This window comes from Cricetulus griseus, chromosome 5 (genome assembly GCF_003668045.3).
Source record: "Cricetulus griseus strain 17A/GY chromosome 5, alternate assembly CriGri-PICRH-1.0, whole genome shotgun sequence".
NCBI lineage: Eukaryota > Metazoa > Chordata > Mammalia > Rodentia > Cricetidae > Cricetulus > Cricetulus griseus.
This window is the reverse complement of record NC_048598.1, coordinates 190,656,973-190,672,406: the sequence shown is the minus strand read 5'-3', so window position 1 is coordinate 190,672,406 and position 15,434 is coordinate 190,656,973. Positions and strand designations below refer to the sequence as shown.

Genomic DNA, 15,434 nt, shown 5'->3' with positions numbered 1-15,434 from the left:
TCTGTAACTCCTCTTATGATGGTTTTGGCAGAAACATTACATTCAAGAAAGACAAATCTATAACCAGAATAAGTAAGGATAAAACTTATTACTCCAGTAAGGATAAAACGTTGTCCTTTCCATGGAGGAAGTGGCCCAATGTAGTCAGGCTGCCACCAGGTCCTGGTGTCCATTCTGGGGCTGTGTTGGTTTCTGCTGCTGGCATATCTGGCACTCAGCAGCAGATATGAACAGGTCAGCCTTGATGACTGGAGGTTCGTGTTGCCAAACCAACATATAACTACCATCTCTTTTACCATGACCACTTTGTTCATGGTCCCTGTGCTAGCTGGTCTCATGACAACTGGACATACAAACTAGAAGTATCTGAAAGAAGGGAACCATAGTGGAGAATATGCTCCTATAAAATCTGGCTGTCAGGCATTTATTTAATTAGTTAGTTATCAGGTAGGCCCAGCCTATTGTGGATGGTGCCACTCCTTGGAGTGTGGTTCTGTAGAAATCAATAGAGCAAGCCTGGGGAAGCAAGCCAGTAGTATCACCTGTAGGGAGAAACCCTGATTATAGGTATCACTATCCATGCCTTTTTGGGGGTACTCACAGTTACATAACAGGGGTTTAAGGAGGAGGGAGGCAAGCATTGGCTCCCTTGCTTGGCTGAGCTGACTGGGAAGCATTTCTGGGACCATCCTGCTCAGGTGCAAACCTGGTCACTGGTTACATTACGTGAGTATTTTCCCTTAATAATCTACTGGTTATTAAACTATCTCTGACTCCACTTTGTAATCATCAATGTCTGGTGTCAGAAATGGGATTCGAACCCATGCCTCCATATGCTCACCTCCCTGCTTTTAAACCCTTGTTACCTAACTGTGACCACACACTAGTGGGTGTGGTCAGTGATACCCATAATCAGGGTTTCTCTCTACAAGAATCCCCTACTCTCCATGGCTTCTGCACCCGCTCCTATCTCCAGGTTCTTTCCCCTTTAGAATTCCTGTCCTAACTTCTTTTCATGATGAACAGCAATATGGAAGTTTAAGCATTATAAATCCTTTTCCCCTCTAAGTTGCTTTTTGGTCATAATTTTATTCCACAAGAATAGAAAACCATAACTAACACAATTTGGTACCTGCCTAGTGAGGTATTGTTCTGACAGCCCCACTATGGCTTGGGGGAGATTGTGGAAGAACTTTGGAACTTTGAGCTAGAAAAGCCACTGAATGCTGGGAGCTCAGTGGGTTGATCTGTGGGAGCTTGGTAGAGAAGGATGCTGAGAGCAACATGGAGGATGGAGCACTATCCTGTGATGTTTCAGAAGAAAGGTTACAGACTCTAGAGGGCCCATGGAGGTGCTATGTCCTGTGTCTCAAGGCTGAAAGGAGAGGGACTGAGGGCTCCAGGATCTGATGAGCTTTTGGAGGTTTGGCCTCTGCCAACAGGCACAGAGGAAGGAGAAAGCAATGAGCCCAAAGAAAGCCTGAACACAGAGGTTCTCAGACCCCTCCCCCATGCATTGGCAGAATTTGTCCAGAGCAGGGAGAATCCAGGACATGTTTGTTATAGTAAAAACTAAGGTGGTGAGGCTTAAAGAGACCTATAAAATGAGGCAGGAAAGAGACTTAAGGGCAGAAGCAAGCAGAGGTGAGGAGTCAGGCTTGGCATGGCAAAACCCATGACTGAGCAAGCGAGAGAGACAGAGCAAGAGGAAGAAATTCATCCTTGAAAAGGCAGCAGTGAGAGCTTCAGAGTGAAGGGGAAGTGTGATGGACTTAGAGAACAGACCAGTGGAATCCCACCAGGAGGGGGATTCTGACAGCGCAGGAGCAAAGGCACGGTGAGGGTTTGTAGTAAGTGACAAAGGACAGTATGAGGGTGTCCCCAGAGAGAAATAGACTTGTCAGAAATATGATCCGCATCATAGTGGACAGGCATCACTCTCCAAAGAAGGGGGTGCTCATGCTCACAGTGCACAGGGGAATTGTCTGCTGAATGGAAGAACTTTCATTCAATAGGCTTCAGTGGTAGAAAAAAAACAGAGAGACATCAGGCTGCAGTGATGCAACGAGAGAGACACACAGAGGAGGCAGCACCAAAATGTCAACTAAGCAAGCAGGGGTGGACAGAGGAGTGGCCAGAATAAGAAGATGCCTTAGGGTTTCTAATGCTGTGCTGAGAGAAACAGCATAAAAAGGACGTTGGGGAGGAAAGAGTTTCTGTGTCTTATATTTCATAGCAATGTTCATCATTGCAAGAAGTTAGGACAGGAACCCAAACATGGCAGCACCCTGAAGTCGGGAGTTGATGTTGAGGTCATGGAGGGGTGTTTGTCACTGGCTTTCTTATCATGGTTTGCTTAGCCTGCCTTCATACAGAACCTGGGAGCTTCAGCCCAGGGATCACACCACCAACCATTGTCTGGGCCCATCCCATCCATGACTAATTAATGAACAACTCTACAGGCTAGTCCACAGCCCCCACTGGAGGCATTTTTCAATAGAGGTTCCCTCCGCTCCAATGACTATAGATGGTGTCAAGTTGACATAAATATGTCCAGCACTATGGAACAGAGAAATAGTTGCAAAGGAGGACACTAAAATTTAGATTTGAACACTTGGCGGGAGATGGGGGAGTGGCAGGGACCAGCAGAAGCAAGTGATTGGCACATAACAGTGTCAAAAAAACAACACTTTAGTTCAGTTAGGGTGCCTAGGGCCCTTTCAAAGGTGTCCAGTGCCCTCGCTATGGTTACAGGACAGAAGAGCAACTTAGAGGATTAACCTCACCCTGACCTGGCTAAGAAAGGTGATTGACTCCAAAGTGTCCACAGATGAGCAAAGTTCTGGCAGGTTATGAGGCAGTATTGTCTTTAAAAGGACGCTTAAACATATTAAATGCCATATTTTGTAGATCCTTGAAGCATATATACATATATATATATATATATATGAACCTTATTTGTTTTAATTGTGTGTTTTATGTTTAACCATGAAAATTTATACAGACAGCCAAGAAAAGCTCATTTTATAATTAATTACATTAGTATTAACAAAGCTATAAGGATAATTTTGAACATATTTAAAATTGTGATCACTTCTAAGGTGACCAACCATTAACTTGCATTTTTTAAATTATCCTTGGTAGTTTACAATAAGCCAAAAGCTTTATAAGATCAAGAATTTATGCTCCATCTCTATTAGGATTAACCTTTAAAAATAATCATTTTAATAGTAGCTCTTTTAATATCAAAATAAAATGATAGGTCATAGATACAGTCCATAGAGAGACTGACATCACTATTGATCCTTTCTTTTATTGTGTACCACGAATGAGAATTGGTTCAGAAAAGAAACCAAAACAGCCACCTCCTAGGTGAAAAGTGAAAAAGTTTATTCCAAACTACCAAGCTGTCTTCTGAGAAAGCTAGGAGAAATTGTAGGAGAAAGATTTTTTAGGGTTAAATGAGAATTGAAGAGTGCAGGCAGCTCTTGGGGGAGTGAGGGAGTGTCAGGAAACAGAGAATATAAGCTTCATGGTAACAAGAGCTTCAATCCAGGACGTCTCCAAAGGGACAGAAAGACCCCTCAGAGAGAAGTGTCCCAAATCGCCAATGAAGGCATCCCTTTCCATGTGGTGGGAGCCCTGTACCATGAGAAGAAGATCCCTGGGATACCAAATAGCTTTCATAGTGAAAGTAAACAAAGCAGAGACAAAGAGGAGAGACAAGTGCCTAGAGCAGTAAGGGGAGTAATGGCTGGAGATATGAATAAGTAAAATTGTCCCAAGTGCTGGCATTAAAGTAGAGATAGGGTGTAACAATAAAGCTTTACTCCATCTGCCCATCCCCGCCACCACATGGAGGTCCAGAATAACACACAGTCTTCTATTAGTTTACAATGCTGCTGGCCAATTGAGTAAGATTTCTTATATGCTAGCTCAGTCTTAATTATCAACCATAATCATAAGGCTTACCTTATGGAGGACGCCTTTCACTGGAGTCCTCTTCCATGGATCACATGGTGACTCCAGAGGGAAGAGAGCAGGAGGAAGAGCAACAAATTTCTTCTTCTCCCTGCTTATATTCTGAGTGCGCCTGCTATGTCACCTCCTGCCTGGATCACAACACTTCTTTACTACATTTCCCTGAATCCTCCTTGGCTCCTAGTCCCGCCTAATTTGCTTCTTCATTGGCCAACAGTACTTTATTCAACAACCAATAGGATAAACATACACAAGGACATTCCCCATCAATAGGGGATTGCCATTTGGAATTTCCAACTTAGTGTCAGGGGCCTTGACCACCTCCTCAGCTGAGGAAGATTTTAAACTGACAATTATAGCCAATAAAATAGGAAAAAGGTTAATTGAGGTGTCACTCCCGATGCTATTTCTCTTTTCTAGGCCAGAAATGACAGGTATCCAGAGATCAGGCACCCACACCTTTTCTGGCAAAGTCTAGGGTGCTAGTACCACTGCCTCTGTCCAAAACATTTCTAAGTCTGTAAGACAGGCCTGGGGGCCTTGACTGATTAAAAGGGATTTAAGGGCCCCAGTGTGAGCTTCCTTAGAGTGGCAGGGGAGTTTTCCCATGACTAAAATATGCCTAGATAGACAGGAAGAGAAATGTGTTTTGATCCCCTGTGGCTTGTGCTTACTGGGGAACTTCTGAGGGTCCTTAGGACACAGCCATATTATGCCCATAGGGTATCTCCAAAGGATGCTGACTTTTGGGGGTCATGCTTTGGTTCCACTCCCTGGGGTGTCAGCCCTTATGTGGGAGCTCTGGGTGAATCAGTTCAGAGACACTGTGCCTCTCTCTTTATAGATAGAGAGCAAGCAGGAGGAGAAGGTCCCCACACTTTCCCAGCAGGAGGCAGAGATAACACACAGTAAAGAGCCTATACAGGAGCAGTGGGATTCTGTCAGCATGGAGGCATGCGTTTATTAACGTGTGAGCCTCCCTACAGAAACCGGGATTATGATCAGAGAGTTGTTGTGTTCTTTTCTAAGTGACTTAGAAAGTACAGGACAAACGTTAACTGCAGCACTACCCAGTGACAAGTGGGCCTTGTGCTCTATGGTTTTGCCCCCGACTTCTCCCCTGGTCCACGTGTGTCAACTTAGTACACAAACAATTAGAGGAACAGAACAGTTGGAGAAACAGAAGCCACAACAGGAACCCCAAGCCTGTTTAGAGTACAGGAAAGGTTTTCCCATCAGGAAGTGATTCTGCTAGCAAGAGCTTTTAAACATTTCCCATATGAGCACAGAGAACAGCTTGTATGTGTCAGCATTTCCTAAGCAGAGGGAGGAGTCCCTGGTGTGGATAAATACACATCAGTGAGCAGTGGGAAGATCAATACACCAGGCAGGCAGCAACCCCGTTCATCGGGACTCACCTAACACAGTCCCTGGCAGTGGGCATCAGCTCTGCAGGTAATGCTCAGGATTCCTTCTCTCAGGGACAGAGGTGCCTTTCCAGGGCTGTGATAATGATGATGACCTACAGTCTTGATTTGGGGGGTGGTGAGGAGTTGTTTCTGGGGGACTGGGTTGGGGAACATTTCTGGGGTGCATCTAAATCTGGTCTACAGTCTGGGTCTTCATGTTAATGGAAGAGGCGGATGTCATGGGCTAGGCTCCTGGGGAGTGAATGGAGCCTGCTCCTTCCGACCCTCCACAAGGAGGAAGTATTGAGACCTTGACTAGTCTGGGTACCGCTCTTGGAGCCAGGATGAGACAGGACTGCTGTCGAGTCCTCTGAGGGAGGTGGCTTGGGGCCAGGGGACCCACTTCCCTCATAGATCCCATGGCCAAGAAGAGGAACTCCACCCTTTCTAGCTAGGGCAACATGACAACGGCTCTGCCACTCAGCCGGGTTTTCTCCTGCACAAACAGACCAGCTTGTTTTCTGTGGAAATAATTTTGAAGTAAAATATTGTTGACTGGTTTCCCAAGGAAATTGTTGCATCAGTCTGACAGTAAACACAGGGTAAAGGAAGCTGAAGTCCCTGGTCCCTCTGCAGGCATGCCGCAGCCCTGAGGACACGTGGCTCAGCTCCGACACCTCCCTGGCCTGCTCCTCCAGTCTCCTCCCACTCTCTTCTGGTCTTCTCCCCCCATCTTCCCCTTGGCTCCCTCACCTGATCCCCCTCGCTCCCTGCTCAGAGCCTGCTGCCCCCTCCTTCCACTTTCTCACCTCTGCAACCGATCCCCACCTTGTCCTCTCTGCTTGATTCTTCTTCATCACCTTCCCAGCCCTGTAGAATCTACTTTCTCCGCTGAACTCATCTACGGAGTCGAGAGTCTAAGGGTTTACTATGATTGCAAGCTTCCATCTGTAGACTTTTAGGATGCCTGTGCCCCCCCCACACACACACACACGCTCCAGGGGAGTTTGGTGGAGATAGCCCTCTTTACATTCCCCACAAACAACCCAAATGCCCATAATCAGCCAGACACATTTACTAATAATGAAACCTGGACCACTCACCAGGCTGCTCAGAGACATCCAGCCATTTGCTTGCTACCTCCACACAGCCATCCTAGATTCAGCCCAGAGCCTTGAGATTTGTTAGACTTGTCTGACAGAGGGTGGGGTGGGTTCTCGGCTTTTAACTGGTCCCAGGATCCTTCCTGGAGTCCCATCTAGAGGTTGGTGATGGGGCCTCAGGCACATGAACAAAGGAATAGCGCCCCCTGCTTTCTAATTTGTCCATAAACCAATCCAGATTACACCAGGCTTGAGCCCATCCCCAGTTTCTTCTTTTCCTTACTCTGTGTTCCAGGCATGTTCCTTCAACTCTCTGGGTCTTGGCTCTCTATAAGGAAAATCGGTTCTTGCAACAGCACTTCATCTGAGGAGCAGGGGGTGTGGTACTGTGTTAGAGTTGCCAGAGCACCTACCATGCACAATCACAAAGGCATCAAGTAGCAGCAGAGCAGAACACAATGCAGGCCAGATGGGAGTACTGAGATGTGGTCAGGGCACCACATAGGCATCCAGACTAAAAGGATCTTTGCTTTTCAACCAGGAGAATAAATAATGGCAGGTGTCTCCCCCTCTGTCCTCTGCCAAAAAGACGGCACATTGGGAAGGAACACTGAATTTCAGGAAGATTGGACCAATGGGACAAAGGTGGACAGTCTAACCCTGGCCTCCATCAACACTGACTTTGCCTTCAGCCTCTACAAGGAGCTGGCTTTGAAGATTCCAGATAAAAACATCGTCTTCTCCCCGTTCAGCATCTCATTTGCCTTGGCCTTCCTGTCCCTGGGAGCAAGCAGCAACACTCTGCAAGAGATTCTGGAAGGTCTCAAGTTCAATCTCACAGAGACCCCTGAGGCAGATATCCACAGGGGCTTTGGGCACCTCCTCCACATGCTCAGCCAGCCAGAGGACCAGGTGCAGATCAGCACAGGCAGCGCCATGTTTGTTGAAAAACGCCTGCCGATCCTGGCAGAGTTCAAGGAGAAGGCAAGGGTCCTGTACCAGGCCGAGGCCTCCTCGGCTGACTTCCAGCAGCGTCATAAGACCAAAAAGCTCATCAATGGCTATGTGAGCAAACAGACCCAGGGCAAGATCAAGGATCTGATATCAGACCTGGATAATGAGACAGTAATGGTGCTGGTGAATTACATCTATTTTAAAGGTGAGAATGCCCACTGTTTCAGGCTGGATGGAGAGAATGTTGGCTTGGTAAGTTGTATCCTTATGCTGACCACTGGAAAGGAGGGGCTCATGGCCTTGGATACATGAGTGCCTACCTTCTTATTAGTAGCAGGCCTAACTTCTGCTTTGAGTTTTTTTTATATAGTTGTGGTTCCTTGTACATGTTCGAAACAAATCCTTAGCTCTCCCCTAAGAGGGCTGAATTTGGCTGTGACTTAAACTTCCTGACTAACAGAATGCATAGCTTGTGTGCCCAGTCCGACATGAGTGTGCAGAAGCTGTGGTTTCTCCCTGCAGAGACAGGGTCCCTCAGTCTGTCCACCCCAGCTTTTCTAATGTGCTCCTGTAGAAGGTGTCCATCCCTGTTGGAGAGCCTCTGTCTCTAGGAGGGTCCAAGTGGGCTTGGAACTTCTTAAGCTAAGGGTAAAGTAGTATGGCCCACACCTGGAAAGGATACTTTGACAAGGACCTCTCCCTAGAGCCCTTTCTGTAAAGAGATGTGCCCGGGCGTGGAAAAGCAGGGACTGGAGAAATTGCAAGAGGGAAATTTCAGCCATGTGGTGTCTGTCAGAGTGTGGCTGCTGTATGGAATCTTGCTTTGTAAACGACCAGCCTGACATCCTGTTGGACACAGTGCCCAAGGCTGGTTCCTGGGCCAGGGAGTCTGGGGTTAGGGGTGGGGGCAAAAGAGTTTGGAGCCCTATCTGGAATTGCAGTGGATAGTGTTAGCTGAGAGACATCCAGAGTCCACAACCACAAAACCCTGCATGATAGATCAGGGAGCAAGGTGACAGCCCACAAAATGATGCCTGACCAAAATCATGATGTTGTTAGAGCCTGGAGGTGGATTTGGGGCTGGACTTAGGATTTGCTATGGAAGAGGAGGGCAGGCTCTGAGACTATAAACAGAAAATCAATTGTCCATGGACAGAAGAGGCTAGGAGGACACAGGACAGGAGTCCAGGATGGCCTCAAAGAAGCTGTGATCTGAAGGGAGGGGAAACTGAGTGATGGCTGAAGGATTAGACTGTAGGGCATGGCCCTCTCTGCTGGCCCAGGACCCAAGCTCAAGGCTGCTTGTCTGTGAGGTGGGGATGTATGTTTATGCTTCTGGATGCTGAGCCCAAGCAATTGTCAAAGTTCCAAGTCCACCAGGGTGCCTTGCAGATAGTCACATGCACTCGGAATGTGGGGCAAGTCTAGGCAGGATGTCTGTGATTCTTGGAAGTGATTGTGGCCCACACTTGATAACTCATTACCCATGCCTTAGTCCACAGTCCAACTTGGAGAAGATGCAGGTCTCTTGTGTCTAAGCCCACTCTTGGGTCTGGGCTCTGCCTTCCATTAGGTGGTTGAGATGAGGGGAACCATTGACAGACCATTGTATGGGAGGACTCAGTCTCTTTCCGTTTACTTGAGAACCTGTCCCACAAGAAATTGCCTTCTAGATATGAGGAAGAATGGATGCCAACTCTCCCCAGGCCCCAGTGCAGCACTGTCAATCTCATCTCTCAGTTACACATTCAACCAGAGGTCCACGGCTGGTTTTCACATATCTCACTTATGGAAGCTTTGATTTTGAGTTCCCCATTTCCAAACGGAGCCTGCAGACCACTTCTCATTCATACTTATAAATCTGCCAGGTTTTTTCCAATCCAGATTAGGCAATGACTAAGGAACACTCTGCGTTATTGAAAACAGATTGCGTGCTGTCAAGACTCAGAAGCTGGGCAGAAATGAGGTGAAGGTGGGGTCTCTCCAGTACTGTTACATTCTGATGGATGATTACTCCATGTTTAGGCAAATGGAAGACGCCCTTTGACCCTCAAGATACTTTCCAGTCCAAGTTTCACTTGGACAAGAAGACAACTGTGATGGTGCCCATGATGAACATTGAGGACCTGACCACACCCTACTTCCGGGATGAGGAGCTGTCCTGCTCAGTGGTGGAGCTGAAGTACACAGGCAATGCCAGCGCCCTGTTCATCCTCCCTGACGAGGGCAAGATGCAGCAGCTGGAAGTCAGCCTACAGCCAGAGACCCTGAGGAGATGGAAGGACTCTTTGAGGCCCAGGTGCATGACCACAGGACCCGGAGCTATTCTGTCTCACCATGTTGCCTTCTGCCCAGTGTCCATGCACCTCAGTCTCACTAGTACCCTGTGTGATGGTAGGAGAGTGAGTCCAAACAGGTTGAGTGGATAATGGTATAAAGATTGTAGTGATGGGAAAACAGTGTAATGGCTGGAGAGTCAGAAGGGGCAGGTGGATGGAAGTGAGTTTCCCTCTGTGGACTTGGTAGTTGGGACCTATTTTACTGTCACTTTTGTTATCCATAAGATGACACCAGTTACAGCAGGGGCTGAGGAGTCCTCTATGTCTGACAGGCTGCAATTACAAGGAATCCTGAATGGGTTTGGAAGGCAGAGGGGAGTGAGGTTGAGATGATATCAGCTCTGAGCATCAGCTCTGCCCTGTGTAACCATCTCTTCCCATCATCACTTGTTTATTCACCATTCGTGGAATGATGACTTGAAGACCTACTATGTGCCGGGCTCTGATGTAGACCCTGGGCGGATATCAGTGATAAAGCACAGTATTTCTTACCCTTGAGGGATCATATTGACATTGGGAGAGAAAGAATGGGGGGATGAAAATGCAATTCAGTAGTATTTTGTTAGTTAAAAGGAGCAAGGTGTGGGAGTTGAGCAGTGGTGGCGCACGCCTTTTTATCCCAGCACTCAAGAGTCAGAAGCAGGGGGAATCTATGAGTTCAAGGCCAACCTGGTCTACAGATCTAGCTTCAGGACAGTCAGAGTTAGACAGAGAAACCATGTCTCAGGGGGAAAAAAAGTTGAGAAGGGGTGAGGTACAGATGGGAGTGTCCAGATATAATGAAAGCTAGAGTCGGCTGCTGGAGTGTGCAGTTTTAAATAGAAGGATCATTAGGAGATGTCTGAGGATCCATGACAGGGGATGGATTATATTTTGTAGATCTAAGAGGAAATCGCTCTCAGGAGAAAAATATCTAGTAGCAATCACTGATGGCTGGGCCCTGAAAACACTCACAGGCACTGATGGATAATTAATGCATTTGGAAGAGCAAATCAAGTGTCCTAGGCAAGGATGTAAAGATGTCTGCTCTCCAGTGAGGGGCTGGCTATGATTGCCCAGCTACTGGGTGGATTGAATGGGACATGGAGACCAGTGACCTCATATGCTCTTTTCATTCTCAGGATGATCAATGAGCTCTACGTGCCCAAGTTCTCCATCTCCACTGACTACAGCCTGGAGAACATCCTTCCACAGCTGGGCATCAGGGAAGTCTTCTCCACACAGGCTGACCTGTCTGGGATCACAGGGGCCAAGAACCTGAATGTCTCTCAGGTAAACAGAGACACACTGGGTGGTTCTCGTTGGGGCCTGAATGTGGATGATGAAGGCCAGGTGAGGCAGGGGACTGGTGAATGTGTGAGAAAGCCTGCATTTCTGAGATTATCTCATGCCTGGGAGAATTGGATTACAGCCAACATACTCCTACTGGTGCAGCCAGTCCCTCCTCTACCCCGTGAACATAATCTCATCCAGGAGCCTGGGGTCAGGAAGTTCCTGTCCTTGTGCTCAGACCACCATGGGCACCAACCTGTGCTGTGGTGCAGATGCCACCCACAATGCACTGCAGGGCAAAGCACTTCCAGCCTCAGCTGCTTCACTGCACAGCTGGAGAGTACTTCCTGACAGGAACACAGAACAGTAGCAGTAGAGGAAATCAAAGGGATGAATGCACTCGAGATAAAAAGCTTAAGAATAGGAGAGAGATGTCTTAGGACTTCACACTCCTTTCCTAGACGCACAGCCTGGCCATGCCTGGTCTTCTGTCCAGGGCCCACTCAGAGCCCTGGGCTCAGATCTGTACCAGCAGCGCATGGCAGTGTGGGAATGAGAAGCCATGCCCTGTGCATTGCTGTTGTATGTCCTAAGGAGGCTGCAGCAGAGGGATACTGAAGCCTGCACTGGCTGCCAGCACCCTGGCTGTCCCCTGTGGGTCTCTTGAAAAGCTGGTGGTGGGGTAAGGACTGGCGTTGCCTATGCCCGTCCTCTAGAGTGTAGTGGGTTTCAAGGCAACACAGATTCTCAGAGACTGAGCAGACCCAGGGCATGCCTCACCTCACACCCTGAGCAGAGACTGGTAAACCCCAGGGGGAGAGCTCGTGCAAGGACAAACAACTCCACCAGCAGAATCTCCTCTCCTGCCCTCCTGGTCTCCAGTGAGTGATGTCTTTCTCCTACAGGTGGTCCACAAGGCTGTGCTGGATGTGGCAGAGACAGGCACAGAGGCAGCTGCTGCCACAGGAGTCAAATGTGTCGCGTGTTGTGCAAAACTGAGTAAAATGATAGTGCGTCTCAACAGGCCATTCCTGATGCTTGTCTCTGAAACAAATACTCAGATGTCCCTCTTTCTGGCCAAAATCATCAACCCCAAATGAGGCTACAGCTTCACAAGGGGATAGCCTCCTGCCCAGGAGCCCAGGAGGGAGCTTGCATTTGGGTTTGCACATCCTGGACTCTGAGTTCTGATTGGTTCTGTATGCCCAACTAGGACAGTGACTGTGACTAACTCCATGGCTCCTCCATGCACAGGAGCCTTGGACTGTTAGTGACAGGCTCTCGGGGCTCTTGGGAGCACCCGCTCGTTTCTGAACCTGGAATCTATCTTTATGCCCTGTCCCTGCTCACTCCCCTATATAGACCTGTACCCCAAATGTGAGCAGGGGCAGGTAGGCTTATCCCAATGTGGTCTCCAGGCACATCTGCCTTCAGCTTCCATGGCCTTGGTGGGATCGTGCAAGCTTACAGGCCAAACCATGAGGATCCAGCCCAGAACTGAGAAGGGAACCTGCTGCACTGAATCTTATTCCTGCATCGGGTACCACCTGGTGACAAGTTCTTGCCTTATGCTTTCTCTCCTCCAGTCCCTGGGCTCTGCCAACCACCACCTCTTGCAGCAGGTGCTGGCCACAAAAATATCTGGCCCACTCTTGGAGCCTTCACTAGTGTTGAAGGGCCTGTTGGTCAGACCAGATCCTTTTCCCGTAGGGCAGAGTACCCTACTTAGGGCAGAGTACCCTACTTAGGGCAGAGTACCCTACTTAGGGCAGAGTACCCTACTTAGGGCAGAGTACCCATTTTCTAAGTTTGCCACTGACCGACCTCACGTGAAGATGGACACCCTCAACTTCAGCACCCTAAATGTAGCGCTTGCAGCAAAGGGTCAATAAACATATAACTGCATAGAAAGTGGCCAGACAATATTCACTCTGCTCCTCTTGGCAAGGGTATGGCCTTTGGTAACAACACAGTGTGGTAGCGATTATCACTCACACTCTGTGACAAGTAGGCCATTTAACATTCATCCTATTATTATTCCCTTTTTTTGGCTGACAAAACTGAGGCACAGAGAAGTTTAGTCATTTCCCCAAGACCACATAGCTCAACATCATAGCAGCTGGGATGTTCTCCCAAGTATCCTGATGCCAGAAGGAACAGTCTTCACCAAGCTGGGTTCTGTGCCACGGGCATCACCATGGTGGCGGCAGGTGGATCATAAAGCAAGGCTCTGGATGCTTCACAGAGAGAACCCAGATGAGTCTACGGATCATGTGACGTCTGTGCTGAGGTCAAAGGAGATGAGAGTGTGGTCAGATGACCAGAAAGAATGCTTTGGGAGGGTACAAGCAATGGAGGCATTTCTGAGAACCTGAGAGGAAGGGGGTCTCTGAACAACAGAACAGAAGGGTGGTGGAGAGGAAGAAGCAATTACAGCCACAGGATGGCATAGAGCCCAGCTCTGGGAGGATTCTGGAACTACTCAGTGCCACAGGGAGCCTGGGTGGGGTGGGACACTTAATCATGGTTCCTGTCTTAGGAAAGTTAGTCTGTGTGGTTACAATGCAGAGAACTGAATTGTGCAGATGTGGGAATTGACACTGAGGGCATTTTGGGGGGACAGCTGGAAAAGAAAGCTGGTGACTCAGCTCAAGATAGAGCTTGCTTGGCATGTAGATGAAGGAGAGGAGGCCCTGATGCATTTGGGTTGGGACACCTGGTATTCTTGGAGAATCCTCTGTGCCCATGGACACAGCCTGCAGTCTACACGGAAAGGGAAAGCTGAACATTCATTTGAGACTTGCTTGGGTCTAAGGCTCCTGGGGACACTCTTGAGCAGGTGGACATAAGATCAGCCGAGAATTGCAACCTGGTGGACTCCTCAAAGTATCCCCTTACCCGGTGAACACTGAGATACCATTCCCTGAAGACCATGAGGAGAGAGCAAAAGGAGACCCATCTATTGAAAGCAGACTGTCTTCTGGAGCAGGAAGAACATGGTGGTTATTTACTCTTATCTGTGTAAGTTCTTCCCTAATAAACACCTATTTATCATTTAAAAAAAAGAAAGCAGACAAGTGTCCTAACCATCTTTCCAACATGTAGAGGGAAGGTCCTGAGGCTGGGTCACCACCAGCACTCCATAAGCACTGACACGCCCCAGCTGTATCCCACCATTTTCCCTGGATTCAGCCCAGATATATAAGGATATAAGGATGCTGGGACTGCATCTCAAGCTGAGCTGACCTGTGTCTGGAACTTGTGGCCAAATCAGAGTCTGCCTCTGATGGGGGTCTAGGACGTAGATATGAGGATTCACTTTTCCTCATTCCCTGGGGGATGAGGAATCCCCCACCTCTTGGCCATCAAATGTCGCCATGGTGATGAACCTCGTATTGGGGCAGGACCACTGTGCAATGGAGGTAACGGACTATGGAGGGGAAAGCAGGTGCCTGGAAACTGCAGTTTCTTGAGATTGAATGCCGGGAACTTCATGCATGGCTCAGGGGTTTCTACATGCTGAATGTTCACTTTATAGGAATTTAAGGATGGTAAGTGGCTGTGTGGTGGGGTGGTCTAAAAAAAACTATGCACCATGCACTACCTTCCTAGCCTCTGCCACATGGCCCATTGTGTGTTATTGTAGTCTGACACATTCATCTTGAGACTTTGGCAAATCACTTGACAGGTAATTGCCAAGGTCTTAGGTCTGCACATCAATAATCAGAGAATATCAACCATGGAGTACTGTGGAAGAGTAAGAATAGTAGTGGCAATGATTATGATAACCATCAAGGGCCAGGCTGTCTCTTCCTCCCACCCCTTGAACCATATCTGCTGGCACAGGCCAGGAAGGCACTGAGGCAGCTGCCTTCAGGAATCAAGATGACCTCCCAGCAGAGGACACTTCCAGCCACTGTACATTTCATCAGAACCCATGGTGTCCACACTTCCCCGGAATGGCCACGACATAGTCCTCACTCCCAGGAAGGATTGCAAGCAGTAACTTGCTAAGAATACCATAGTAGGACGTGCAATACAGATGATGGTTCATTCCCAGTTTGTCTTACAACATGTACAGAATCCGCAGCAATGAGTGTGGAGACCTGTGCTCCATACTAAGGCCAGGACAAAGTATCTAAGGGTTAACCCACCCAGCGGGTCCCCAAGGGGAAGCTACTGTGAACTGCATCATCTGCAGATCCTCACCAAGATTTCTTCCTCCAAAACCATCACAGGCAACTCCAGAACCTTCTGAGAGGATGCTGAGCTGCTGCCTAGCTGGCTGCCCCTGTCTGTTTTCTGATGTTATTACTGAGGGGCACAGAGCAGACAGTATGTAGAGGGTTGTGTCAGTTAGCCTTTTGTCACTGGGA

The 15,434-nt window shown here is 48.3% G+C and overlaps 1 protein-coding gene across 2 annotated transcripts; it reads left to right on the top strand.

The window, feature by feature from the left end:
- Nucleotides 1–2,830: 2,830 nt before the first annotated feature.
- LOC100764251 (serine protease inhibitor A3N) lies at nt 2,831–12,158 on the top strand. 2 transcript variants are annotated; one of them, XM_035445643.1, is made up of 6 exons: nt 2,831–2,849; nt 5,063–5,080; nt 7,053–7,652; nt 9,473–9,746; nt 10,908–11,058; nt 11,964–12,158. In XM_035445643.1, exons 1-6 carry the CDS (start codon nt 2,831–2,833, stop codon nt 12,156–12,158), a joined length of 1,257 nt encoding a protein of 418 aa, XP_035301534.1. The 2 variants fall into 2 exon arrangements, with proteins under 2 accessions (XP_035301534.1, XP_027272263.2); XM_027416462.2 differs by lacking the exons at nt 2,831–2,849; nt 5,063–5,080 and having other exon boundaries at nt 7,046–7,652.
- The last annotated feature ends 3,276 nt before the right edge of the window (nt 12,159–15,434 follow it).